General features: G+C 48.5%; 1 protein-coding gene across 2 annotated transcripts in view; it reads left to right on the forward strand.

Moving 5' to 3' along the window:
• TDRD9 (tudor domain containing 9) overlaps window positions 1-26,339 on the forward strand; it is a 109,916-nt gene that overhangs the window by 24,518 nt on the left and 59,059 nt on the right. For both annotated transcript variants that reach the window (XM_059879388.1, XM_002696785.6), the window contains exons 3-11: window positions 865-962; window positions 2,423-2,644; window positions 3,138-3,260; window positions 7,749-7,829; window positions 10,734-10,898; window positions 19,982-20,085; window positions 22,942-23,006; window positions 25,747-25,801; window positions 25,953-26,037. In XM_059879388.1, the coding sequence (XP_059735371.1) occupies window positions 865-962; window positions 2,423-2,644; window positions 3,138-3,260; window positions 7,749-7,829; window positions 10,734-10,898; window positions 19,982-20,085; window positions 22,942-23,006; window positions 25,747-25,801; window positions 25,953-26,037 (998 nt within the window). The remainder of the gene's footprint in view (window positions 1-864; window positions 963-2,422; window positions 2,645-3,137; window positions 3,261-7,748; window positions 7,830-10,733; window positions 10,899-19,981; window positions 20,086-22,941; window positions 23,007-25,746; window positions 25,802-25,952; window positions 26,038-26,339) is intronic.

The following is a 26,339-nucleotide window of genomic DNA, read 5'->3' on the forward strand; positions in this document are numbered from 1 at the left end:
CAGAGTTTACTTTGGAAATAAAATTATTTCCCAATAAAAGTTTGTATGCTGAGACTTTTGATGATTGTTAATTTGTCAAGAATTTGTGGCATTGCCGGAGAGGAGTGTGTATATTTACAAGAGAACATTCACTGGGCTTCCCTGGTGGCTCAGGGATAAAGAATCCACCTGCCATGCAGTAGACCCCGGTTCCATCCCTGGGTCGAGAAGATCCCCTGGAGGAGGGCATGGCAGCCCACTCCAATATTCTTGCCTGAAGAATCCCCAGGACAGAGGAGCCTGTCAGGCTACAGTCCATGGGATCCCAAAGAGTCAGACACGACTGAGCAGCTAACAATTTTATTCACTCGTAGGACTGGGCAGAGCTCCCCTGGTGAGCCTTTGTCAGAGCAAAGACGGTCCCCGGCCCCTCTCAGGACCCCTGCTCACAGGGTGGTGTGTGGCTGTCTACTGCCGATTTGTTCCAGTAGCGAGGAGTGAACACTTAACAAACTGATGTGACTTTTCAAATCAGAGTTAGTTCTTTCAGCTAGTCATTTTTGTGCTGTTTGCAAGTGATGAGCTTGGCGCTCTGCAGGCCTCTTGTCTTAGAGGTGGCACTAGCCTACAGCACCGATGGCTGCGATGGACGGGGGGGTGGCGCTCTGCTCCTGTGCGTTGCTAGTGGTGGGCGCTCCAGTAGCGCCCCCTCCATCATTGCTGATGACCCTGCTCACAGTGTTGGCCGGTGAATGCGTGTTTGTGTGTGTGTGCAGCTTGCTCTGTATATGCTGTATATATAGACTAGATAAACATGGGGTTGTTTATCTTGCCTTTTTTCACAGAAGAAATACCATTGTATTTGTTTGTTTTGTCTGAATCCAGGTCCAAGGCCACCTTTAGCTAAATCCAGCCATGTGATGCGCATCCCAGAGACAGCCTATAAATATCCTGAGTTGCCTATAAGCCGGTGTAAGGAAGAGGTAACGTTATTTTTCTCATGATGTAGTTTTGTTGTTTGCATGCCAGCGACCCAGCCCTTGGTTTCTAGTCTGAAAGTGATGAGGGGCCGGGTGGGCACCGGGAGGAGGCTCTGTGCAGTGACCTCGAAGAGGGCCTTCCTCCCGCCGTGTGTCACTCGTTCAGCTTCCCCCGAGCTCACCTTTTCCTGTTTAATCCTTCGTCCCGTCTCCCCTGCTCTGAAGTAGATGTGAGTGGACACCTGTGGGCCCAGGGAGCTGCTGCCTTCAAGTCCCACTGCCCAGACCTTTTTGAAAGCGGATACTGCCTGCCCCTGGCCACAGCCGCCTCTAGCATTCCACTGGGGTTCCTTTACACACTGGCTGTTTGTGTTGCCTGGTTATTGATCGGTCCTTGATATATCATTTTATGAACAATGCCAGGCAATACAGCAGGAAGATGATTGCATTTTTAATTAGTTACGTGTTACTAGACCTGGTTGGGCTTCCCAGGTGGCGCTAGTGGTAAAGAATCTGGCTGCCAATGCAGGAGATGTAAGAAACTGGGCCTGGAGCATCCCCTGGAGGACGGCCTGGCAGCACACTGCACTATTCTTGCCCGGAGAATCCCATGGACAGAGGAGCCTGGCTGGCTACAGTCTGTGGGGTCGCAAAGAGTCAAACACAACTGAAGTGACTTAGCAGGGCATAAACCTGGTTAAAAGTAGGTGTATTGAAATCGTAATTAACTGTACTAATGGAAGAAATGGTTACAGATGACAGTAAACTGTAAATGTTCTAAATTCAGTTTTGCTTTGTCTTAGATTGAATCATGCAACTTGTGTAGAGTTTATATGCTTTATTAATTTTAAGAGGCCAACGTTAAAATTAATCTGCATCCCCTGACCATTTTGATGACTCGAGTGATAACCGAATGGTGTTTTGGGTGGGGTGGGAGGGGTGGTAGCTGGGTCAGCGCTGGAGCCTTGCACATACAGTCTGTGGAGCAGTGGGGGTTACTTGTTTTCAAGTGTGTCTGAAGAATTTCAAGTGAGAACTGAGGGTACATTTGTTGTGTGTAACAACAGCTGTGTTTTCATGTTTCTCAGTAGAATTAGATGGAGGCTCATCACACAATTTAAAAATAATAGAAATTTAGACTTAACAAGAGCTCTAGAAATTCAGTTTGGTGTTTTCATTTTTATGGATGAAGAAGCTGAGACCCAGGGGGCAGTGAACTTGGCCTGGATTTCTGTAGCCATTCGCTCCTGCTCACAGTGGTCAGTCAGATCAAGTGCAGTAACCACTAGTAACCTGTGTCCCTTTTGTGAGGTTTAGGTGGTTAGGTTAAGGATTTAACTTGTAAGGGTGAAGAGAAAAGAAATCCTGAAAGTCTTCTGAGGTTAAGCTTTCGGTTCATAGGTAACACTTTGCATCATTGTTAAATCTGTGGCAGTTTTGAAGGAACTCTTGTACCATTCCAGGTCATCTCTTTGATCGAAAGCAATTCCGTGGTGATCATACACGGCGCCACGGGCAGTGGCAAGAGCACCCAGCTCCCACAGTACGTCCTCGACCATTACCTGCAGCGCTCCGCCTACTGCAACATCGTGGTCACCCAGCCGCGCAAGATCGGGGCCAGCAGCATCGCCCGCTGGATCAGCAGAGAGCGCGGCTGGGTTTTGGGTGGATTGGTGGGCTACCAGGTGAGTGTCTCTCCTTGTTCATTTCGTCTTTGATAGGATGTGATTTATTTTCTGCTGGGAGAGAAGATGCAATCAGTTGCTTATGGAGCAGAATTATGGCATAATTTCGAAAATAGTGAAAATCAGAAGTTCTTGAAAATAGCTTAACTTCTTTCTCAGTTGAACAGAAAAGAAGTGAGAATTCTCAGACTCATGGCTTTTATAATTTTATCTTTAATTATATCTTTATGTTGAAGAGGTCTTCATATATAGTCATCTCAACATCAAAATGATATGGGCAGTATGACTAGATAAGCCAGTCTTTCCCCTCATCACCAAAGAAGGAGAAGGAAAATCAATTTGAGAATTTGTTAGTTTGTTATATTTTTTGCATTATATGATAATTTTCTGTTCCCTTTCTTACCTTCATTATGAAATTAACATTGCTTTCTTTGTAGTTAAATGTAAATCATTTAAATAGAAAATTCTCTTTTTTTTCCTTCCCCAATTGTAGGTAGGGTTGGAAAAAATAGCGACAGAAGACACCAAGTTAATTTATATGACAACGGGAGTCCTGCTCCAGAAGATAGTGAGTGCCAAGAGCTTGGTGGAGTTCACACACGTCTTCATTGATGAAGTAAGTGCTCTGCTCTTACGCTCTGTTTTCATTTGATGAGAGAACACAGTACAAGTTACTTATAAAGTGTCAGAAAGTTCTTTGAGTCTATATCGGCTTATTCTACTCATGCAAGTTGATTGGCTCTTTTTATCCTTTGCTCTTACTTCCAAAACATGGGTGAGGAGGTTGAGGAGAATGCAGAGATTCCTTGTTTAGACCAGGGGTTGGCAGACTGCAGCCCTCACGCCAAATTTGGCCCATTTCTGTAAATAAAGTTTTGTTGGCACACAGTTTCGCTGCGTTTATGAGTGCTGTGAGGCTACTGCAGAAGAGATGGGTAGTTGGGACGGGGCCATTTGTTCCGTGAAGCTGGACATATTTGCCCTCTGGCCTTTTACAGGGAACGCCTGCTGACCCTGGTTTGGAGTATTAGCCACATCAGACAATTAAAAGAACTTTACTTGTCTGTAGGTGTTTTCAGCACCTTACAGATACTTTCCATCTAATAAAACAAGAACAATAAGAACAATAAAAACATCTTTTAAGAAAATGAATAGATATTAACCTATTCACTTTTCTAAAAAAAAAATCCCTAATAATGTACTGTGAACCCTTTTTTTGTGCCAATCTTAGCTGTCTCAACATTTCTCCGTAAGGATAGAATATTTTAATTTGATTTGACTTTATTCTGTCTTCTTTTAGCCGTGCCATGGGGCTTGTGGGGAATCTTAGTTCCCCAACCAGGGGTAGAACCTGTGCCCTCTCTACTGTGTGTTGAGTCCTATCCACTGGACCTCCAGGGGATTCCCAATTTTGTTTAAATGTTAAACTAGGGTTTTTTGAGGTGAAGTGATGTTGTGTTCAAACAGTTGTGCCACGAGCTCTGGAAGTAACTCCCCCTAGACTCTGGAGTTTTAAACCTCAGCAGTAGTTATGCCTCGAGAAGCTTCACTGGTTTCTTGAGGCCTTGGAAACAGCAGATAAGTGGGATCTGTGGGAGGCCGTGAGGTGGCGCTGGAGCGCCTGACGGAGGCTGGAGTGAGGGCCTCTGCGCGGCCCTCTCGGGCAGGTCTCCCCACTCTCCTGGTGCGTGTGTGATCAGCATGGAACCGAAACGTGCTGTCAGCGGGAATCATGAGTAAATAGTCTATAACAGGAATAGAGAAGGGTGCTCTTTGAGCCAAACTGATGCCGATTGCCCGGGAGACCCAGATTCATGAGACACTTGAGTTGTGTTCTGGGCTACAAGGTGGGGGCCTGGAAAGGCAAAGACAGAAACGTAACGCAAGCTGCTGTCAAGAGTTAGGATCGGAGCCGGGGAGAAGGAAGGGTGCTAGGGGTTGCTTGGGGTTGGAGGGCTGCAGAGCTAGCGGAGGCCTGAGGCCATGGCGTTGCTGCTGGCAGACAGCGTCTGAGAGAGCGGGTGGAGGCCGGGAGTCCGGTACAGTCAGGGACATGCGGATCCTCAGGGCTCCAGGGCCAGTCTGGACTCGTGTCCGCAGTGGGCACCCTGCTCCACCCTGGATGACTGAACTGCAGTTACTCCGTTTTGACTTTGAAATGCATCCTCTTTGTTAGTGGACAAAGAAGATACACAAAGCCTGTGTGCCGGGTCACAACACACGGCTGCTCTAATTAGTGTGAAGTCCAAGCCGTGTCATGTATAAGCCAGAGTGACTTCCCACCCCGCAGCGTGTGAGAATTTCTTCCATTGGTACTGCAGGTAAAGCTGAGTGGGTGCGTTTCCCAGGTCGTGTCCGCCTGCCTGTTTGGCGGCACTCGCGGGTATTTGGGACAGGGACACGCGGGGCATCTGTTGTTCTTTGCACTACAGTGGGATGTGCAGTGTGGTTCATATGTTCTTCACGACTTTTGGCAGCTTTGAGTGTCTTTAGGTGGTGATGAAATCAAACTTAGGCGGTGTGCCCAAAGGTGGTGTCAGTATGATAAAGTTCACAGGAGTCGCCGTTAGTCACTGAGCCTTTCACTCAGGCCTCCAGGTGGCATGGCAAGGCTCACCCTGGGTAACCTACTCCAGAGTCTCTGCTGCTCACGCTTCTGTTTATCTCTGTGGATCCAGCATCTTTCTGACTGTGTAAGGAGGTGTTTCTGCACACGCACACCTGAATGATGTGGGCAAGCCTGTGTGCACTGTGGTATTGGCTTCATTCTCTCCTGAAGCTGCGTGATGGTAGCTGAACACATCAGCTGCACTCTGCGGGAACTTGCCCCCACGGGAGCGTCTTGTCACTTGGCACTGTGGTAACTTTGCTTAAAGAATGAACAGATTTGGATAGGCCTGAGGTTTTATGTTTACAAAGAATATTGTTTGTGCTGTGTGGGGTGATGTGAAGGCAGCCAGGCGGCTGGAGATGGAATGCTGCCTCTGTTCAGTGCGTCCGACTCTGCAGCTCCATCGACTGCGGCACGCCAGGCTTCCCTGTCCTTCAGCACCTCCCAGAGTTGGCTCAAACTCATGTCCATTGAGTCGATGATGCCATCCAACCATCTCATCCTGTTAACCCCTTCTTCTGCCTTCAGTCTTTGCCAGCATCAGGGTCTTTTCCAGTGAGTTGGCTCTTTGCATTAGGTGGCCAAAGTATTGGAGCTTCAGCATCAGTCCTTCCAGTGAATATTCAGGGTTGATTTCCTCTATGATTGACTGGTTTGCTCTGCTTGCAGTCCAAGGGACTCCCAAGAGTCTTCTCCAGCACCATAGTTAGAAGGCATCGATTCTTTGGCACTCAGCCTTTAAGGTCCCACTCTCATATCTGTACATGACTACTGGAAAAACCATAGCTTTGACTAGATGGACCTTGTTGGCAAAGTGATGTCTCTGCTTTTTAATGCTCTGTCTAGGTTTGTCCTAGCTTTTCTTCCAAGGACCAAGCATCTTTGGATTTCATGGCTTCAGTCACCATCTGCAGTGATTTTGGAGCCCAAGAAAATAAGGTCTGTCACTGTTCCATTTTTCCTGATCTATTAGCCATGACGTGATGGGACTGGATGTCATGATCTTCATTTTTTGAATGTTGAGTGTTAAGCAAGCTTTTTCACTCTCCTCTTTCACCATCATCAAGAGGTTGTTTAGTTTTCCTTTCTGCCATAAGGGTGGTATCATTTGCATATCTGAAGTTATTGATATTTCTCCTGGCAATCTTGATTCAAGCTTGTGCTTCATCCAGTCCGGCATTTCACGTAATGTACTCTGCATATAAGTTAAATAAGCAGGGAATGGAATGGTCATGTCCTTAACTTCTTAGCTCTGGAAAGAGAATAAACTCACTTCAGGTGAATCATTCATTCAGTAAACATCTGTAGAGTACCTGCCTCATTAGGTGCTGAGGTCATAAAGTTGGAGAAGCTGTAGTTTCTGCTCTCAACCTCTCTGCTGGGGGGACAGATGTCTGCTGAGGTGTTGGGGTTGGCGAGAGGACCCTGGGGACCCTGGGGTGGAGGGCCAAGTGGGTCCTCGGGCTGGAGGGGCAGCCTGGCCTCCAGCAGCGGGAGAAGCGATTGTGTGAAGTCTGAGCTGTGGTGGCTCGTCAGGATGGCGTGGGGGCCGGGGGCCTCGGAACTGAGGAGGGCCCCCTTGGGGCTCTTCACTGAGCCTTTGTTTTTGCTTCTCAAGTCCAAGGCAGCATGTTCGTGTTGAGGAGCTGCTCTCAACACTGAGTTTGGTGAGAGAACGAGAGTTAGGTTGCTAAGGTGTCTGGCCAGAGAAGCAGTAGTGGGGTCTCTCGCCCTGCGGAGAAGGGGGCTCCCTCTTTGAAACTCAGGAGCTTGTCTCTGCATTGGCAGAGACATGGCCCAGGGAGGAATCCCCTGTGCCCTGTGCCCGGGGCAGCCTGGCTCAGTCTGAGATGCCCCATACGTGACTCAGCCCTTGGCATTAGCTGGTGGGGGTAGGCACGGCTAGGGTGGGCAGTCCCCGGGGTGGGGGCATTCGGCTGGAAGGCTGCTGTCTGAGCGGGGCTGCGCGGGGCAGTTTCCCCTGGGGCCCCGCAGCCCCATGTCCCAGACGCTCCTGCAAGGCTGCCCTCTGCTCCTCCCCAGCCCTGCCCTGCCTGCTCCTGCCAAGCCAGCTCTTCCCAGGCCTCCTGTTAATTCCCGCCCTGCCGGGCAGGCGGCCTGCTGCCCCGCACACCTGCTCCGGTCGCAGTGCAGATGGGCCCGGGGCAAGGGCCGTGGGCTGGGGGCGGCCACGGGAGGCTGCTCTGTGTTGTGTCGGGGACTGGGGGCGCTGTTGGCATTGAGCGGGCGGGGCTGAGAATGCTAGACGTGCCCCTGCCCGGATGCCAGTTGGGCCCTACCGGGAACCCTGGGGATGGAGGGGGGACAGTGACCCACATGCCTCTCCTGCACGTCCTGGTTTAGGGGCTGAGTGGTGACGTCCATCGCGGAGCCTTGACCCTGGCCCTGGGCGCGGCGGTGAGCCCCTTACCCCCGGTCACTCCGCACTGACGGGTGCCTCCCCCCGTGGGGGCCTCCCTTCTTATTTTGTAGGTACACGAGCGAACTGAAGAAATGGATTTCCTGTTGCTAGTTGTCCGCAAACTTTTAAGAACAAATTCACGTTTTGTGAAGGTAAAGTTGATTTCGTGAGTAACTGAAATATTCAGGGTTAAGATTTATCATGCAGTTTTGTTCAGTAGAAACGGTTGAAAGCAGTGACTCTTAAAATCATTGTCTCTGTAGTCCTCCAGATCTTGCTAGGAAGCTGGCCAGAGGACCTTCTCTTAGGATCAGACTGTGGAAGAGTTTTTGGTTGTTAGGTTGCATTAAACTGTAAAATATTCTCCAGGCTGCAGAAAATAATGAAATGCTGGGTGTTAGAGCACAACTTTGGGCTGAATGAAAACCAGAGCTGGAGGGAATGTGACTCTGTCACCTCCGTTCTATAAGCAGCACTGAGTCGCACTGAGGTTAGTGGTCATGTGCCCTGCTTCTATAGGAGACTTGTGTTAGGAGCTAACCAAAAGTCTGTGGGAATGGCCAACGTTATTTACATTTTATCTGAACAGGAAGAATGAGGACATGAACTTGACCAGAGTAGCAGAGGGTTTATAATTATTACGCAGTCTAGACACAGGTCAGCCCAGCTCTGCTATGCAGGAGTCTCCCGGAGCGGTGGTGGCTGGTGCAGTCATTCACCATGGGAAGGGCTGTGGGAGGACTTGCTGTCTCTGGAAAGCGGGTGCCCGCTAGACCATACGGTACCTTGTCTGCACGTGTTCCATCTCTCGGCTTAGGGAGACTTTCCTCCCTCCCCACCTTCCAGGGTGGGGACGTCAGCCTTGGGAGGGTCACAGTCTCACCTGGTGGGCGCCGAGGAAGTAGAACCCAAGGTTTGCAGGAGGCTGACTTAGTGCCTAAGAGGCTTCCCTGATATCTCAGCTGATAAAGAATCCGCCTGCAATGCAGGAGACCCTGGTTCGATTCCTGGGTCCGGAAGATCCCCTGGAGAAGGGAAAGGCTACCCACTCCAGTATTCTGGCCTGGAGAATCCCATGGACTTTGCAAAGAGTCAGACACGACTGAGAGGCTCTCACTTTCCCTGCTTAAGAGGACCTTCGAAAGATGGAGAGAATCAGCAGAACCAGACCTTTCTCGACAGTTGCTTTTTAGTATAATTTGTTTATCTGTTTACGTTTGGCTGCGCTGGGCCTCCGTGCCACGAGAAGGGGCTGCTCTCCAGCTGCGGCGTGCGGGCCTCTCCCTGTGGTGGCCTCTCTTGTGGGGGAGCGTGGCTCTGGGGTGCTCAGGCTTCAGTGGTTGCAGTTCTGGGCTCTGGAGCACAGGCTCAGTAGTTGGGCCCACAGGCTTAGTGGCTCCACGGCATGTGGGGTCTTCCTGGATCGGGGGTTGAACCCCATGTCTCCTGCATTGGCAGGCGGGTTCTTCATGACGGAGCCACCAGGGAAACCCGTGATTGTCATTTTAAGACTAATTTTTTACTGTAAGATAATAACTTGATTACAGTTTTTTTTTTTTTGCTTTTTAAGAGCTAAGAGTGTTGGTGAATTTTTAAAAATCTACCACACTGTTGAAAACGGTGCTCCGGAGTTTGGTACTGGTCACACGCGCAGTGGGAAGCGGCTTGTCAGTGTCAGTGTTGTCGTGATTTATTAAGAAATATATGAAGCGTATGCTTTCTGAATATAGAGCCTTGTAACAGTGTATGTAGTTGGGCTAAGAAACTAGAAGGCAAGTTCTGTATGGCTTTGTAGTAAGTGTTTTGAAACTCTCGAAACTTCCTCCCTTACTCCTTTTTAAAAAGAGAGCTGCCGTGGGGCCTTAGATGCAGGAGGAGCCTGGGCAGATGGGCCTTCCGGGCCCGCTTCCGCCCCGCACCCAGCTCTCCAGAGGGCCCCGGCTTTGTGCCGTCCCCCGCCTGCAGACCCTGTTGTTGCCACTGGCTGCCCAGACTCAGCCCGGGCCCCCCGGACAAGCAGGTGTCAGGGCAGGCTGCTGAGCAGACGTCTGTGGGGACGAGCAGAGAGCTGCGGGGAGGGTGCAGGGCCGGGAGGCGGGGGTGGCCTGGGCCGGCCGTGACTGTGAGCAGTGCCCATTCGCGCTCAGGCAGACAGAAGCCCTGAAGCGCCCTAGCCTGGCGGCTCCGGCAGACGCGTTAGTCCTCTGCTGGGACAGGTGTGCCCTGGGGGCCACTCATAGCACCCACAGTGCCTCACAGAGCCTGGCTTCTGAGTGAGCTTGGTCAGTGGGGTTTTGACCTTTTGTATCTGACATCAGAGGGGAAATACAGACTTTCTGTCTGCCCAGTAAATGTATTAATAATGTCTGTGTAAAGTTTTTATTTTTCTGCAAAGACTTAGACTTCAGAAATACGGTCAGCAGACAGCTGTGTCTGCCTCCCGCTTAGCATTTTAAAGCCTGGCGGATGGTGGAGACCCTGCATGGTGCTGCTGCCGTCTCCAGGGCACAGCTGGCGGGCTGCGCATGCTGCTTCTGGCATTCACGGCTGAGTTCTTCAGGATATCATCCCAGATTTGCTTTCTGGCAAAACTGAAACCTGCAGGGAGTCCCCGAGCCTCTGCTATCCCACTCGGTTGGGACTGGTTGCTGGGCGCCTCTCGTTTCTCCGCTTAGGGTCAAGGTTTCCTGGCTCCCCTGTCCTCTTCCCCTTTGCTGCTCTGCTCCCTCAGCTTTCTGGAACACACCGTCTAGAGCTTGTTCTGTCCTGAACTAGTTCTCTGATGCAAAGTGTCCTTTTAGGTAAATAGTTGTAATTGAGCTTGATTGGAGAAGTGTAGTTTCTCACTTGATAAAGTAATTGAAGAGAGATTGTAAAAGTTGACATCTCTGAGCATTCTTAGATTGTAAGAATTTGTATTACACTGGAGATCGAGTCAGAGTATTCAATTAAAGCTTTGAGAATTCCTGGAAGAAGAGAAGCCTGGCCTTCTAGCGAGCCTCCCGGTCGCCACCGCCGTCGGTGTCACTCTGTCCTCTCAACGGTCTCTCCTCTAGGTTGTCCTCATGTCAGCCACCATCAACTGCAGAGAGTTTGCAGATTACTTTGCTGTTCCCGTTCAGAACAAGATGAGCCCAGCTTACATTTTTGAAGTGGAAGGAAAGCCCTTCTCAATTGAGGAGTATTATCTTAACGATTTGGAGCACGTTCATCACAGCAGGGTATGTTGGAATGCGTTGTTTCTTTTACAGGGAATGTACTTTTGTATTTGATCACATCTGCATTCATTAGCTACAATTGCAAACCTCTATTGGAGCTTAAAATTGGAGCAGGGCGATGGTGTGGAATGGGCCTGGAGAAGAATAAGAGGAAGGAAACGCCTGGGTTTGTTGTCATAAACTGTGAGCATAATAAACCCTCACATTGTATATCCTGGTGAAAATTATTCAGACTTGTTTTACACTTCGTTGAAGAATAAAACGTAGGAGTTTGATTCACTGCAAAACTGTAGATTCAGCTGGTGGTGGGTGGTAACTTTATTTCAGTTAAAGTTTCTAGTGTAAGTTGTACTGCTGTAAACTAAACGAAGACTGCCTTGTGGGGACTGAGCACGGTAACCCGTTCCTGTGAGAAGCCGCAGGCGTGGTGCGCTCGTCCTCGCGTGGGCTATACATTCTTAGGGTCGGAAGACCGGCAAGTATTTGCAGGTACGAAGCAGCTCCTTCCTCCTCCCGTCTTCTGTCTGCCAGCTCCCCTGCCAACAGGAGGACACAGCTGTCAGCAGTTCCTCTGGATCCTTCCATTACATTTTTGTGCCTACAGAAGCAAGTATGGATGCATTGTTTCTCTTTTTTATAGAATTTTATCGTTTTTCTTTTTATAGATTTCACTCCATGTGCATCTTGCTGTTTTTCACTTAACTTTGCACATTTTTTACATTATCATTGTATGATTTCTTCATTCCCTTTTTAGAGCTGTATAACATTCTTTTATGTGAATATAAATATTTGTTTTATTTACTAACGTGTAGTTGACTTGCAGTATTGTAAAGAAATCCTGGCCTGTAACATACACTTTCACACGTGCAGAGGTGTGTGTGTTGAATGCAAACACTACACGTGTGTGTGTGTGTGTTTATATTTTTTCCATCGTAGTTTGTTCCGGGACATCGCATGCAGTTCCCTCTGCTCCACAGGGGGGCCTTGTGCTTAACTTGGTGTGTGGGAGTTTGTGTCTGCTAATCCCAAACTCCTAATTTACCCCCCACTCATTTCCCTCTTTGGTAACCATAAATCTGTCTTCTGTGTCTGTGAGTCGGTTTCTGGCTTGTAAATAAGTCCATTTACGTCACGTTTGAGATTCCTGTAAGTGATGTCACGATGCGTGTCTTTCTCTTTGGGACTTACTTTGCTTAGTGTGATCATCTCTGGGTTCATCCGTGTTGCTGAAAGTGACGCCATCTGCTTCTTCTCTGTGCCCGAGTGGCAGTCCCTCGTGTGCGCGCCCCGCCTTCTCCGCCGCTTCATCCGCTGGTGGACGCGCAGGAGCCTGCGTGTCTTGGCTACTGTGAGCAGTGCTGCTGTGAACATTGAGGTGCATTTATTAAAGATTATCTTCATTTAAGTACTTTCCGGTGTTTCTGATCTTTTCTTATGAAAAACAGTGCCAAAGAGAACATCTTTGCACATCTGAACGCGTGTCTTGTACACCAGGCTTTCTTGGCCTCGGCACGGTGACACTTTGGGCAGGTAATTCTGTCTGGTGAGAGCTGTCCGCTGCTTTGCAGGATGTCTGCTGGCCTTGACCCGCTAGGCGCAGGTGGGCCCACCAGGGCTCTTCCCACCCCCACCCCTTTGTGAGGACCCACACACCCCTGGGGTCGGGGTGAAGCACTGCTTCTGAGGAGCCCTGTGTGGGATGAGCCCTCCTGCAGCGCAAGTTCCTGGGAGTGGCTCACAGGACGTGTGTGCATTTGGAATTTTGATGGATGCTGCCAAGTCGCTCTCTAGAGGAATTTGACTTCTATTAAAAGCATCTGTAATGTTAAAGTAAGCAGTCTCTACTACAGTGAGTTGGCAGACTACGCTTCATCTACTGTTAGAAGATGTACTTTGTCAAATCTGATTATGTCAAAGGGAGGCCAGTGATGACCATTAGAATGTAGCACTTCTTTTTTCTTCCAACTTTTAAAACAACAGTATTTCAAAACAGAAAAGTTGAAAGAATTCTGTAGTGAGCACCTGTGTATCCATTACGTAGAGTGTACAGATAACATTTGCTTTGTACCACTTCAAAAAAAACCCTGAACCTGTCAGAACAAACAGCTGACACGGTGGATCACTGTGAGCCAAACTTGACTTGTTTGGAGTTCACTCGTTTTCCCAATGCTCTCTTTCTCTCCAGGATCCCACGTTGGGTTTATGTAGCTGTCATGTCTCCTTGGGCTCCGCTGGGCTGTGGCAGCTTCTCAGGCTCCTCTTGTTTTTGATGACCTTGACGGTTGTAGGAGTAGCGGCCAGGGGTCGGACAGCAGGCCCCACTGCTGGAGGCTTTCAGGTGCTTTTCCCATCAGACTGGGGCTTCACTGTGAGCCTCGGGGCAGAGGGCCGCTGGGAGCAGTGCGGTGCTCTCACACGGCGACCAGGGCGCGGCTCATCCCTGCTGAGGGGACCCGGACCTCCTGGCCGAGGACGTCTTCCCGGCTGCTCCCCGTAACTCCTCTCCCCTCCTTTCCTTCGTCCTCTTTCTTTTCCCGAGTGAGTGTGTGTGTGCATGCACACTAGGTTTGCTTTTGTGTGTCACACCCAAACCCAGGTAGAACAGAGTGGGGGACATTCTCCCCTCTCCTTACTGGTCTGTGGTTGGACACGAGTCTCTTAAAGCAGCCCGTATTCAGGATGGAGGGAAAATGCCCATGTTTATAATGTTGGAGCACCGCGCCTTGTCTGACCCGTTCTGGAATACGAGTAGACAAGCTTTACACTCTCTTCTGCTGACCACAATCTCACTAGCTCCTGTCGATTCCTCCTGGTCGTGCTGAGGAGGGGTCAGGCCTGGACCCAGGTGTGAGCCCCGGCGGGCTGCTGGGTCGTGCTCCTTTGGGAGGACGCCGGGCCCGGCTGTGTTTACATTTCCCGGTCACTGTCAGTTACTCTTTCAGTGAATGGACACGCAAGGCATAGCTCTGGATTAATTTTTACGTGCTTCATGTAGCTTCTCCCCTAACCCTTGGACTCAGAGGACCCGTGTTAACATGGTCTTCTCACCGAGATGCCCGGTGCTGTCGTGGTCCCTCGCTGTGCAGTCTACGCGAGACCCTCCCGGCGGGGCAGCCTCTTCTCCGAGTGTCAGTCCCATCCCTTCCCACCTCCTCGGGGCCTCAGCGTATCCACGGCCCTGCTCCCCACCCCTTTCCCAGCATCTTGTCCACATTTAAAGAGCCCTGAGTCTCTCACCTGAGAAACCCCTGATTCGGTGCCCTGCTGCTCACAGCTTTCGCCAGACCCAACTCGCATTGCTTGCTTGGCACCATGCCTGATTCGCCTGCATCTCTAGCGACCGCCTAGCGAGGTCCGGGGCACTCGGGCCTGCATCGCCTGCCCCCCTCTGATTCTTGATGCTGCTGGCACCACATATCTGGAAATGGACCCTTCCCGTGGCCCGTGAAGCCCTCCTGGTTGTTCTGTTACTAACTTTGTGGTTCCCTCCAGGGTCTTTTGAAGAGTCTTTCTCATGCTTGATTTTCAGCTTGTTTTAATTGCCAAGACTGCTTACAACCCTGCCCCAGGAAGTTCACGAATGTAACCGTGCCCTGAGACGAGCTGTGGCCACCGTGCCCTGCACCTGGGCCAGAAGCAGAGTGGGTCCCACTCCCTGGGCCTGCCCGTGGGTTCCTTCTGGAGGACGCCCACCGCCCGGGAGCACAGCTTAGTCCATTGAGGGGATTTGGGAGGAGGGTGTTTCTTGTTGTTCAATCGCTCAGTCATGTCTGACTCTTTGTGACCCCAAGGACTGTGGCACGCTGGGCTTCCCTGTTCTTCACCCTCTCCCGAGCTTCCTCACTCTCACGTTCATTGAGTCAGTGATGCCATCCAACCATCTCATCCTCTGTCGTCCCCTTCTCCTCCCACCTTCAATCTTTCCCAGCATCAGGGTCTTTTCCAGTGAGTCAGCTCTTGCATCAGGTTGCCAAACTATTGGAGTTTCACCATCAGTTCTTCTAGTGAATATTCAGGACTGATTTCCTTTAGGATGGACGGGTTGGATCTCCTTGCAGTCCAAGGGACTCTCAAGAGTCTTCTCCAACATCACAGTTCAAAAGCATCAATTCTTTGGCATTCAGTTTTCTTTATGGCCAAACTCTCACGTCCATACATGACTCCTGGAAAAACCGTAGCTTTGATTATACAGACCTTTGTCGGCAAAGTAATGTCTCTGCTTTTTAATACGCTGTGTAAGTTGGTCATAGCTTTTCTTCCAAGGATCAAGCGTCTTTTAATTTCATGGCTGCAGTTACCATCAGCAGTGATTCTGGAGCCCAGGAAAATAAAGACTGTCCCTGTTTCCACATCTATTTGCCATGAAGTGATGAGACCAGATGCCATGATCTTCATTTTTTGAATGTTGAGTTTTAAGCCAGCTTTTTCACTCTCCTCTTTTACCTTTGTCAAGAGGCTCTTTAGTTCCTCTTTGCTTTCTGCCGTAAGGGTGGTGTCATCTGCATATCTGAGGTTATTGATATTTCTCCCTGCAGTCTTGATTCCAGCTTGTGTGTCTTCCAGCTCAGCGTTTGTCATGATGTACTCTGCAAAGAAGTTAAATAAGCAGGGTGACAATATACAGCCTTGACGTGCTCCCTTCCCAATTTGGAACCCGTTCGTTGTTCCATGTCCAGTTCTGACTGTTGCTTCTTGACCTGCAGACAGGTTCCTCAGGAGGCAGGTCAGGTGGTATCATGTTCCCATCTCTTGAAGAATTTTCCACAATTTGTTGTGATTGACACAGTCAAAGGCTTTAGTGTAGTCGATGAAGCAGAATTAGATATTTTCCTGGAATTCTCCTGTTTTTTCTGTGATCCAGCAGATGTTGGCAGTTTGATCTCTGGTTCCTCTGCCTTTTCTAAATCCAGCTTGAACATTTGTAAGTTCTCAGTTCACGTATTGTTGAAGCCTCACTTGAAGAATTTTGAGCATTACTTTGCTAGCGTGTGAGATGAGTGCAATTGTGTGACAGTTTGAACATTCTTTGGCAATGCCTTTCTTTGGGATTGGAATGAAAACTGACCTTTTCCAGTCCTGTGTCCACCCGCCGGGTTTTCCAAATTTGGCATATTGAGTGCAGCACTTTCGCAGCATCAGCTTTTAGGATTTGAAGTGGCTCAGCTGGAATTCCATCCCCTCCACTACCTTTGTTCCTGGTGATACTTCCTAAGGCCCGCTTGCCTTCACACTCCTGAACGTCTGGCTCTAGGAGAATGACCACACCATAGTGGTTATCTGGGTTGTGAAGATCTTTTTTGTTCAGTTCTTCTGTGTATTCTTGCCACCTCTTCTTAATGTCTTCTGCTTCTGTTAGGTCCATACCATTTCTGTCCTTTATTGTGCCCATCTTTGCATGAAATGTTCCCTTGATGTCTCTGATTTTCTTGAGGAGACTTCTAGTCTTTCCCATTCTATTGTTTTCCTCTGTTTCTTTGCATTGTCACTTAGGAAGGCTTTCTTATCTCTCCTTGCTATTCTTTGGAACTCTGCATTCAGATGGGTACATCTTTCCTTTTCTCCTTTGCCTTTGGCTTCTCTTCTTTTCTCAGCTGTTTGTTAGGCCTCCTCAGACAGCCATTGTGCCTTTTAGCATTTCTTTTTCTTGGGGATGGTTTTGATCAACACCTCCTGTACAATATTACAAACCTTTTTCCATAATTCTTCAGGCAGTCTGTCTATCAGATCTGATCCCTTGAATCTATTTATCATGTACACTGTATAATCGTAAGGGATTTGATTTAGGTCATATCTGAATGGTCTAGTGGTTTTCCCTACTTTCTTCAATTTAAGTCTGAATTTGGCAATAAGGAGTCCATGATCTATGTAGATGACACCACCCTTACGGAAGAAAGTGAAGAAGAACTAAAGAGCCTCTTGATGAAAGTGAAAGAGGAGAGTGAAAAAGTTGGCTTAAAGCTCAACATTCAGAAAACTAAGATCATGGCATCTGGTCCCATCACTTCATGGCAAATAGATGGGGAAACAGTGGAAACAGTGGCTGACTTTATTTTGGGGGGCTCCAAAATCACTGTAAATGGTGATCACAGCCATGAAATTAAAAGACGCTTACTCCTTGGAAGGAAAGTTATGACCAACCTAGACAGCATATTAAAAAGCAGAGACATTACTTTGCCAAGAAAGGTCCGTCTAGTCAAGGCTATGGTTTTTCCAGTGGTCATGTATGGATGTGAGAGTTGGACTATAAAGAAAGCTGAGTGCTGAAGAATTGATGCTTTTGAACTGTGGTGTTGGAGAAGACTCTTGAGAGTCCCTTGGACTGCAAGGAGATCCAACCAGTCCATCCTAGAGGAGATTAGTCCTGGGTGTTCATTGGAAGGACTGATGTTGAAGCTGAAACTCCAATACTTTGGCCACCTGATGTGAAGAGCTGACTCATTTGAATAAGACCCTGATGCTGGAAAAGATTGAGGGCAGGAGGAGAAGGGGACAACAGAGGATGAGATGGTTGAATGGCATCACTGACTTGATGGACATGGGTTTGGGTGGACTCTGGGAGTTGGTGATGGACAGGGAGGCCTGGCGTGCTGTGGTTCATTGGGGTCGCAAAGAGTCGGACACAACTGAGCGACTGAACTGAACTGAACTGATCTGAGCCACAGTCAACTCCCAGTCTTGTTTTTGCTGACTGTATAGAGCTTCTCCATCTTCAGCTCAAAGAATATAATCAATGTGATTTCCGTATTGACCATGTGTAGAGTCATCTCTTGTGTTGTTGGAAGAAGGTGTTTGCTATGACCAGTGCGTTCTCGTGGCAAAACTCTCTTAGCCTTTGCCCTGCTTCATTTTGTAGCCCAAACTCAAACTTGCCTGTTATTCCAGTATCTCTTGACTTCCTTCTTTTCCATTGCAGTCCCCTATGATGAAAAGGACATTGGTTTTTTTTTTGGTCTTAGTTCTGGACGGCTTATAGCTCCTCATGGAATCGTTCAGCTTCTTCAGCATTACCGGTTGGGGCATAGACTTGGTTTACTGTGATACTGAATGGTTTGTCTTGGAAACGAACAGAGATCATTCTGTTGTTTTGGTCATTTTGGCAGGATGGCATGAAACAGGATAAAATTGGACCCTCCCCTGTCCATATTCTGCTCCCCCGTCCATCCATATTCCCCCACCTGCTCAGTCTCTCACTCACAGGAGCCCTGCTCTCCTCCTCAAGGAGCTGCCTAGGCCGGGGTGAGGCCGTCTCAGATGGAGGCAGATACTCAGGGTCCTGGACCTCAGCTGGGAACAGAGACAGGGGCGCTTCTGCCCCACTCTGCCGAGAGTCATGGTCCGGGAATGTGGTGGGGCTGGGGGCAGATGGAGTCGCCCCGGCTGCACCTGTGTGAGCATCCACGCTTGCCTCTGTGCTCCTGCCCGCTGCTTCCCACACTGTTGACTGTGGTGCGGTGGGTCCTGCCCTCTGCAGGGCGGCCTGCCTGCCTGCCTGCCTGCCCTGGGCTCGCCAGCAGCGGGAGGCCCGGGACTGTGTCTCTTTGGGTCTCCTTTGTGCACATGGAGGCTGAGGTTCGGCAGCTGGGCCAGTGCTGTGGCCGCTTGTGTCCTTGGCACCTGCGTCGCACGGGCTTGGAGAAGCCCGTTCACCGGGTGCCCCGGGCTTGGAGTCTGGAGCTCAGTGAGGCCTCGGCAGCCAGCGCTGTGCTTTTCCCACAGCTTGTTTGTAGGAAAGCAGCTCTAGTCGGGTGTGGATGTTTCTGTTGGAGGTTTGAAGAGTGTACGTTTTGTCCGTGTACCTTCTTTGTATGGCTGTAATGTGGTAAGTGGAGAAGGCAATGGCGCCCCACTCTAGTACTCTTGCCTGAAAAATCCCATGGACGGAGGAGCCTGGTGGGCTGCAGTCTGTGGGGTTGCTAAGAGTCGGACACGACTGAGCGACTTCACTTTCACTTTTCACTTTCATGCATTGGAGAAGGAAATGGCAACCCACTCCAGTGTTCTTGCCTAGAGAATCCCAGGGACAGAGGGGCCCAGTAGGAGGCTGTCTGTGGGGTCACGCAGAGTCGGACACGACTGAAGCGACTTAGCAGCAGCAGCAGTGTGGTAAGTACTGGTGGCTGGGTAAAGTAGAAGAGCGCTTAAGGTAAAGGTTAAACATCAAGAATGTTTATTCAGAGTTAATTGACTAAACAAGATAATTTGTCATACTTACATTAGTAGAATTGTAATAATGAAACAGATTATTTAAGTAGTAACTGACTTAATTTACTCTAAAAATTGGAAAAAAGTTTGTATTTGTAGCTAACTTCTCCTGAAGTCTTTTTCTAATGTGTTCTGCACACAAACAAATGCTATGTCTTTTATACAGTACTTGATAAGTAAAATTGTTAAACAAAAAAGCCTTCTTATTCTTGGTGAGAAACTGCAGCATGGCTATAAAATAGATCTTAGGGAAACTGTGATACGATGTCATGGTGGATACTCTGGGGAGATGCGTTCCCAGTGACGGCCTCTGCCATGTGAACGCTGTCAGCTCAGACCGGTGGTCCTGACCTCACCGGGGGTGGTGGGTGTGGCTGAACCCCAGTGTTCCGGAGAGGCCACCTGAAGGGCAGTTTTAAGGTGCCTGGGCTCCCTGGCTGTGCTAACCCAACTGAGAGCAGTCTAGTCACCCCCAGAGCCTTGGTGGCTGTGATACAGCGGCTGTTGTCGCCGGTGCAGACGAACTGCTGCCTTTCCCTGGCTCTGGTGGTCTTCCCGGGGGGCTCAGTCCTCGGCTCTTGAGGGCGGTTGACAGAGGGGACGGGAGGCTTCTCTTGGCTCTGCGGGCATTTGGAGCACCTTTTCCATGTCTTCAGAACAGATGTCCTGCCCGACGATGGGCTTCGGCCTGTGTGCACCCTGGCTGCTCCACTGCTCCAGCGACGGGTCAGGGCAGTGCTGGTGGGGGCTGTGTGTCGGGGCTTGTTGTTTAGCAGGCGCCCGGACCCTGGCTGCCAGCGATACCGTGTTCATTTGGGGTATTTGTTACGAGTTCCCTTGGTGAGCCTGTCTGGTATTCCAGCTTCCCTTCTTCCTCTTTCTAGCTTTCTCCCCACCTCCTGGAGGAGCCAGTGATAACCAGGGCTGTCTATGAGGTTGCCATCTCCCTGATTCAGATGTTTGATGACTTGGACATGAAAGAGAGTGGGTAAGAGATCCTCCAGTGGGCAGTGAACTTCAGTGGGATCGGGAAGTCTTTGTTCATTATGAAGCATTTTAATGTTTTTTTAATACTAACTGTAGATATCTTTTCAGTGGTCACTCTATATATTTTAAAATTAAAGTTAGTATCTAACAAATGTTTTACTGGAAATTTCTATTTTAAAGTAGCTAAAATCATACTAAGTACAGTTTTAGGGCTGACAGGTTTCAAGCTGGAAACTGTAGGCTGAAGACAGACACGCAGAGGTCGTGCCCCACACGCCCGAGGTGAAACTCGCAGGATGCCGTGGGAGAGGCTGTCGAACGCTTTCTTGGCCTTTGATTCCATTTATCCCAAAGCTCTATTCCTGATTCTAAGCAGTCGCCCATTGTCATCCAGACGCTTGTTCATTGACTGGCTCTTTGAAACCTAGAAGGTATTTTCCTTTATGGGCAGTTTTAGGTTACAGGTGTGGTTAGAGTCTTTCACGATACTGCACTGCATTAAAACCTTTTACCATTTACATATTGGAACGGCAAGCAGAATATGGATTCCGCCTCCTCGTGGTAGCCAGCCCTCGGCTTCTGGGAAGGCTGTCCTCTGTGGGCCCGAGGCACGCACAGTCCTTCTCTTTAGTTGGTGGTTGTGTGGTGTGAATGTGCAGGAAGCATCAAGGTGGTGTTTGTCCTGCCCTCTTGCCGTGGAGGGAGGCAGCCGTGTTCCGTGCCTTCAGAATAGATTTCCTGCCGACACTGCACTTGCGTCTGTCTGGATCCTGACTCCTCCGCTGCTCCGGCAACAGGGCCAGGGGTGTGCCAGGACCACGTGTGCGCTGGGGCTTGAGCAGTGCTTGGCACCCGAGTTGGAAAGTACAGCTTATGTGCAAACGAGGACTACTTTAACTGTTTTTAAGCTCCCGCAGTTTTTTGTTATTTTTATATGATCAGTGTGTTTACACTTACTCAAATACATGTCATTTTATGCATCATTCTTTCATCTTAGACTTTCTTAGATTGTTTCCATTCTTCCCAAAGCATGTCCTTCAGAAGTTTGAGTCTGCTGGTAAACCTCAGTTTTTATGTGGCTAAAAACGTGTCACTCTCATTTGAGAAACACAGTCTTGTTAAGTGTAAAATTTGGTTGCTATTTCTCTCCTTACTTGTACTTTTTCTAATTTTTTAGTTTAAACAACTTTATTGATATGTAATTTACATATATCAAATGCACCCATTTTTATTGTTCTCTCAGATATTTTATGATATTTTCCCATGATCTTCTGGCTTCTCTTATTCTGGTGAGAACCTTTTGATTCAGCCGTTCCTTGCAGGTAAATGTATCTTTGCCTGGTTAACCTCCAGTTGCGGTCCTGGTCTTTGATACCCTGTGGTGTGATTGCCGTGAAGGGGTGTGGCTGCCTTTTCATGAAGCTGCGTGAGGCTCTGTGGACTCGGGGAGCCTGAGTGGCGCTGCCCACAGCCCTCCATCCAGTGGCGTCGCCTGCTCGATTATCTGTTTTCCTTTGATCAGCTTCAGTAGTTTGTGTCTTTTAGGACTGTGTCCATTTCATGTCCATTTCTAATCTGTTGGCTTTTGGTTGTTTGTGGTTCTCCTTTACAGTCCTTTTCATTTCTGTAAAGTCAGCAGTGATGTCTTCTCTTTCATTTCTTTTTTTTTAATAGCAGCACCTTATTTTATTTTTTAACAGAAAGTAGCTTGATTAATTGTTCATCTTGGCTGTGGGGTCTTAGTGGCTATGCTGAGGCTGTCTCTGGTTGCGGAGCGCGGGCTCCTCCTGTGAGTGCAGGCTTCTCTTGCTGTGGGGCACAGGCTCCAGGCACATGGGCTTCAGTAGCTGCCACACGTGGGCTCAGTCATCGTGGCGCATGGGCTTAGCTACCCCGTGGCATGTGGAATCCTCCAACCCCAGAGGTCAAACCTATGTCCCCTTCATTGGCAGATGGATTCTTATCTACCTCGCCACCAGGGAAGCCCCTCTTTCCTTTCCGATTGTAGTAATTGGACTCTGTTTTTCTTTGGTCAAAGTAGGTAGATTTGTCAGTTTGTCTTCTCAAAGAGCTAGGTTTTTGTTTTTCTGTTGCTTTTCTTTCTCTATTTCATTAATTTCCACTCTAATCTTTTTTTTTTTTTAATTCTTGGAAAAGCCAAGAAACAACAGTCCCTGCCATTCCTGGGAATAGTAGCCACAGAGAAGGAGGCGGGGTGAGGGTGTAGCCCAGTGGCTGCAGCTCTGTGGCCCTGCCCGTTCCTGTCATGCTCTCATTGCCAAGCTGAAGGTTCCCACTCTTGTTCTTATAGGTCTCTCCAGCTGGGGTGTCAGCAGGGCAGGGAGCGGACTGTCTCGCTGCTGTGCCGGCCTGCATGCAGGAGGCCTGGCACCCGGGCGGGCCGCGGGGGTTTGTGGAGGAATCAGACTTCTGAGTTCACACGAAGTAGACGGGCTGATGGAGGCAGGAGGCGAGGGGATGGTTTGAGATCTTGGTCTATAAAAATGATAATTGTTTCAGTTCCTTATAAGTTTAAGTTTCGTTTGTAATAGTTTTTCTAAATCTCTTGTATTTTGAGGGTCTAGATTACAGTAACTAAACATCAAAGACTTTTGCTGATGATGAGTTTTAATGGAACAAAGTAGTCAGGAGGCTGGAGGCCTCTTGGTTCCCTGTGGGGCTTTGGGCTGTGTCTCCCGTCCTGGGGCCCCGTGTTGTCTTACATAAAGGACAGAACGTTGCAGGGGGTGACCTGGAGGTAAGAGCCTCTCACGGTTAGAAGCCTGCACTACCAGGACCCTAAAAAACCACGGCTGCTTCACCTTGACTAACGTTTGTGCACCTCACCTGTTAACAGGGCCAAGACCCCGTCAGGCAGCCCGTTTCTGTCAGAGCGGAGCAGCGTGCTGGTATTTCTGCCAGGTGAGTGCCATCCTTCCATGATGTGGAATCGTGCTCAGGATGGAGGCTGGTTTGTGTCTAGCACATATGGTGAAATATGGTTATTTGTAGAGCGGGTTTACTGTGGGACACTGGGGATGGGAATGGATGGGGTTCTTAGTTTGACTTCTTACTATAACCCTTTGTGTTGCTAAAAACATTAATAATGAGTTTAATGTTATTTTTGAGGGCAGTCTGACCCCCTTTGGGAAAAAACCGGCTATGTTAAGTTTGCTATTTTTGAGGTAATTGTCATCCATCCGGGAGTTGGCGATGGACAGGGAGGCCTGGCGTGCTGCGATTCATGGGGTCGCAAAGAGTCAGACACGACTGAGCAACTGAACTGAACTGTATTTAAAGTTTATTAATAATAACGTCATTATTGTAATACCATGAAAATAATCAAGGTAGTCCTCAAGTTCTTTTCTCTTCAGTATTTGAGAAAATAATCTGTTTAAGATACTTGACAATGTGCAGTTCAGTTCAGTCCCTCAGTTGTGTCTGACTCTTTGCAACCCCATGGACTACAGCACGCCAGACTTCCCTGTCCTTCACACCAACTCCCAGAGTTTGCTCAAACCCATGTCCGTCGAGTCGGTGATGCCGTCCAACCACCTCATCCTCTGTCGTCCCCTTCTGCTGCCTTCAGTCCTTCCCAGCATCAGGGTCTTCTCTGATGAGTCAGCACTTTGCATCAGGTGGCCAAAGTATTGGAGCTTCAGCTTCAGCATCCATCCTTCCAATGAGTATTCAGGGTTGATAACCTTTAGGATTGACTGGTTTGATCTCCTTGGTGTCCAGGGGACCCTCAAGAGTCTTCTCCGACAGTTTTGAACTCCACAGTTCACAAGCATCAATCCTTCAGCGCTCAGCTTTCTTTATGGTCCAAGTCTCACATCCATACATGACTACTAGAAAAACCATAGCTTTGACTAGATGGACCTTTGTTGGCAAAGTAATGTCTCTGCTTTTTAATATGCTGTCTAGGTTTGTCATAGCTTTTCTTCCAAGGAGCAAGCATCTTTTATTAATTTGACAAGATTAATTTATGTTAAAATTGTACTTTTTCAACGTGATGGTTTTTTAATGACTTTTTAATCAAGTGATATAGCTTGATGAAACCTTATGACAGTCCATGTATTTTTCTTGTTGTTGGAAAGTAATATATAGAACATGTGGGTATTTGTGCTATTTGGTGGAGAACAAAAAGCATGAATAAAGGTAACTTATTTACTCTGGAATACAGCATGTGGGTTGAAAGCTCTGATCACGTTTTGCTTAAGTTGGTATGGATTAGTTTTGTGTTTACTGATTAGTTTTGTATCCAGAAGACAGCCGTCGGCTGGCAGTGGAGTGGAGCTGCATTTGCCCATATAAATACTTGTTAGAGGTTTCTGTGTGCGTAACGTTGTGGGAAGAAAGGGCCGGAGTGGAGCCAGGGCCGCGAGCCTAGAACACCCGACGCGAGGTGCGTGCTTCCTCGCCGCTGAACGTCACCGGAGCAAGCTGTCTGCGAGTGACACCTCACTGCTGAGTCTGTTGTCTTTCTGTTACATGTTTATGTGAGTTCAGGTCTGACAGTATGCTCACTTCATTGATTGATCTTTTGGGAATGGTTCTGTGTTAGAGTTTTTAGGGCTGCTGTAACGAAGGCTTAGAATGGCAGACATTTATTCTCTGGCTGTTATGGAGACTGGAAGTAAAAATCAAAGTGTCTCAGGGCCCTGCTCCCCCTGAGGCTCCGGCTGGACTCCTCCCCGGCCTCTCCCTGCTCCTCCTGGCAGGCAGTCTTTGGCCCGCCCTTGGCTCGAGGCTCTGATACTTCTCCTCCCGCCTTGACCGTTACACGGTGTTTTCTGCGTGTGTGTCTTCTTACAAGGACAGCAGTCCTATTGAAATAAAGGCCCAGTCTTCTCCAGGGCGACCTCCTCTTAACTAATTAGGTCTGCAGTGATGCTTTATTTGCAAATAAAGTCACATTCTGAGGCACTGGGGTTGGGGCTTCCACATCTTTTGGGGACACACAGTTCAACCCATAGAGGTTCAAATATTGATAACTCAGGATGTGGCAAAATCACATGCAAACTTTATATATATCAATGAGCATTTCTGAACCTAATAAAAAAGATGTAGCACATCTTTGTGACCAATACTTTTTAAATATTAGTTTTTGATTGTAAGATTTTTGCATAATTAACGTAAGGCATTTGGAAAACCAGTGGAGGGGCAGGAAATGTGAAGCTACTCATAGGGCCAGCACTCACAGGCGCCGCTGTTGGGGAAAGGAAAGCATTGGAAGAATACGCTTCTTCTCAGTTTTGAGTACTGGTAGAGCCGACTCATTGGAAAAGACCCTGATGCTGAGAAAGATTGAGAGCAGGAGGAGAAGAGGGCGGCAGAGGATGAGACGGTTGGCTGGCATCACCGACTCAATGGACATGAGTTTGAGCAAGCTCCAGGAGATGGTGAAGGACAGGGGAGCCTGGTGTGCTGCAGCTCACGGGGTTGCAAAGAGTTGGACACGACTTCGTGACTGAACGACAGCAAAAACAGTGTTGCATACTTGTCACTTGTAATACTGATGTATTTAGGTGAAGAGGATAAAAAAGTCAACTAAAATGAATTGGTAGTACCATCTTTGAAAAAGATGTCGTCTTAAAGGTTGTTTTTTAGAAATGAATACAAATCTCTTTTTTTCTCCTCCACTATCTTTCTTCCCTAGGTCTGGGTGAAATAAACTATATGCACGAACTTCTCACAAACATGGTTCATAAAAGGTGTGTTTAAAATGATAACCTGTAGAGTTTTACTTGTAAAGCATTGTGTTGTTTCTGCCCTCAATCGTTTTAATTATCTTAGTGAGTAGTTACTCATTTTCGTATATATTTTCCATTTGTGGATGTTTTCTTTCTTTTACTTCTTTTCTAGGTTGCAGGTCTATCCACTCCATTCAAGTGTGACTTTGGAGGAACAGAACAACGTGTTTTTAAGTCCAGTGCCCGGGTACAGAAAGGTGGGATGGCTGGGGTACCCGTTTTGCACTCTGAGTACCTTCTCCTTAGAGACCCTGCTGATGAGAGCGTGGTGGCCCAACGGGTGGCGGGCTCTGTAGCTGGTGGTTAGTCGCCCACACACGTGCGTGCTGATGAGCCAGGTGTATGATTTCATTTTGCCTTTGTTTTGTAAGTCAGTTTGCTAAGGTTTGCTATTTCCCCAGCCTCAGGGCGTTGTTTCTCGTGGGCTCGGGGCCTCTGTCCCTGGCACTGCCCTGGAGATTGTGGTCAGAGCCCACACTCTTGATCCTGCTTAAGAGCA

Source organism: Bos taurus, chromosome 21 (genome assembly GCF_002263795.3).
Source record: "Bos taurus isolate L1 Dominette 01449 registration number 42190680 breed Hereford chromosome 21, ARS-UCD2.0, whole genome shotgun sequence".
NCBI lineage: Eukaryota > Metazoa > Chordata > Mammalia > Artiodactyla > Bovidae > Bos > Bos taurus.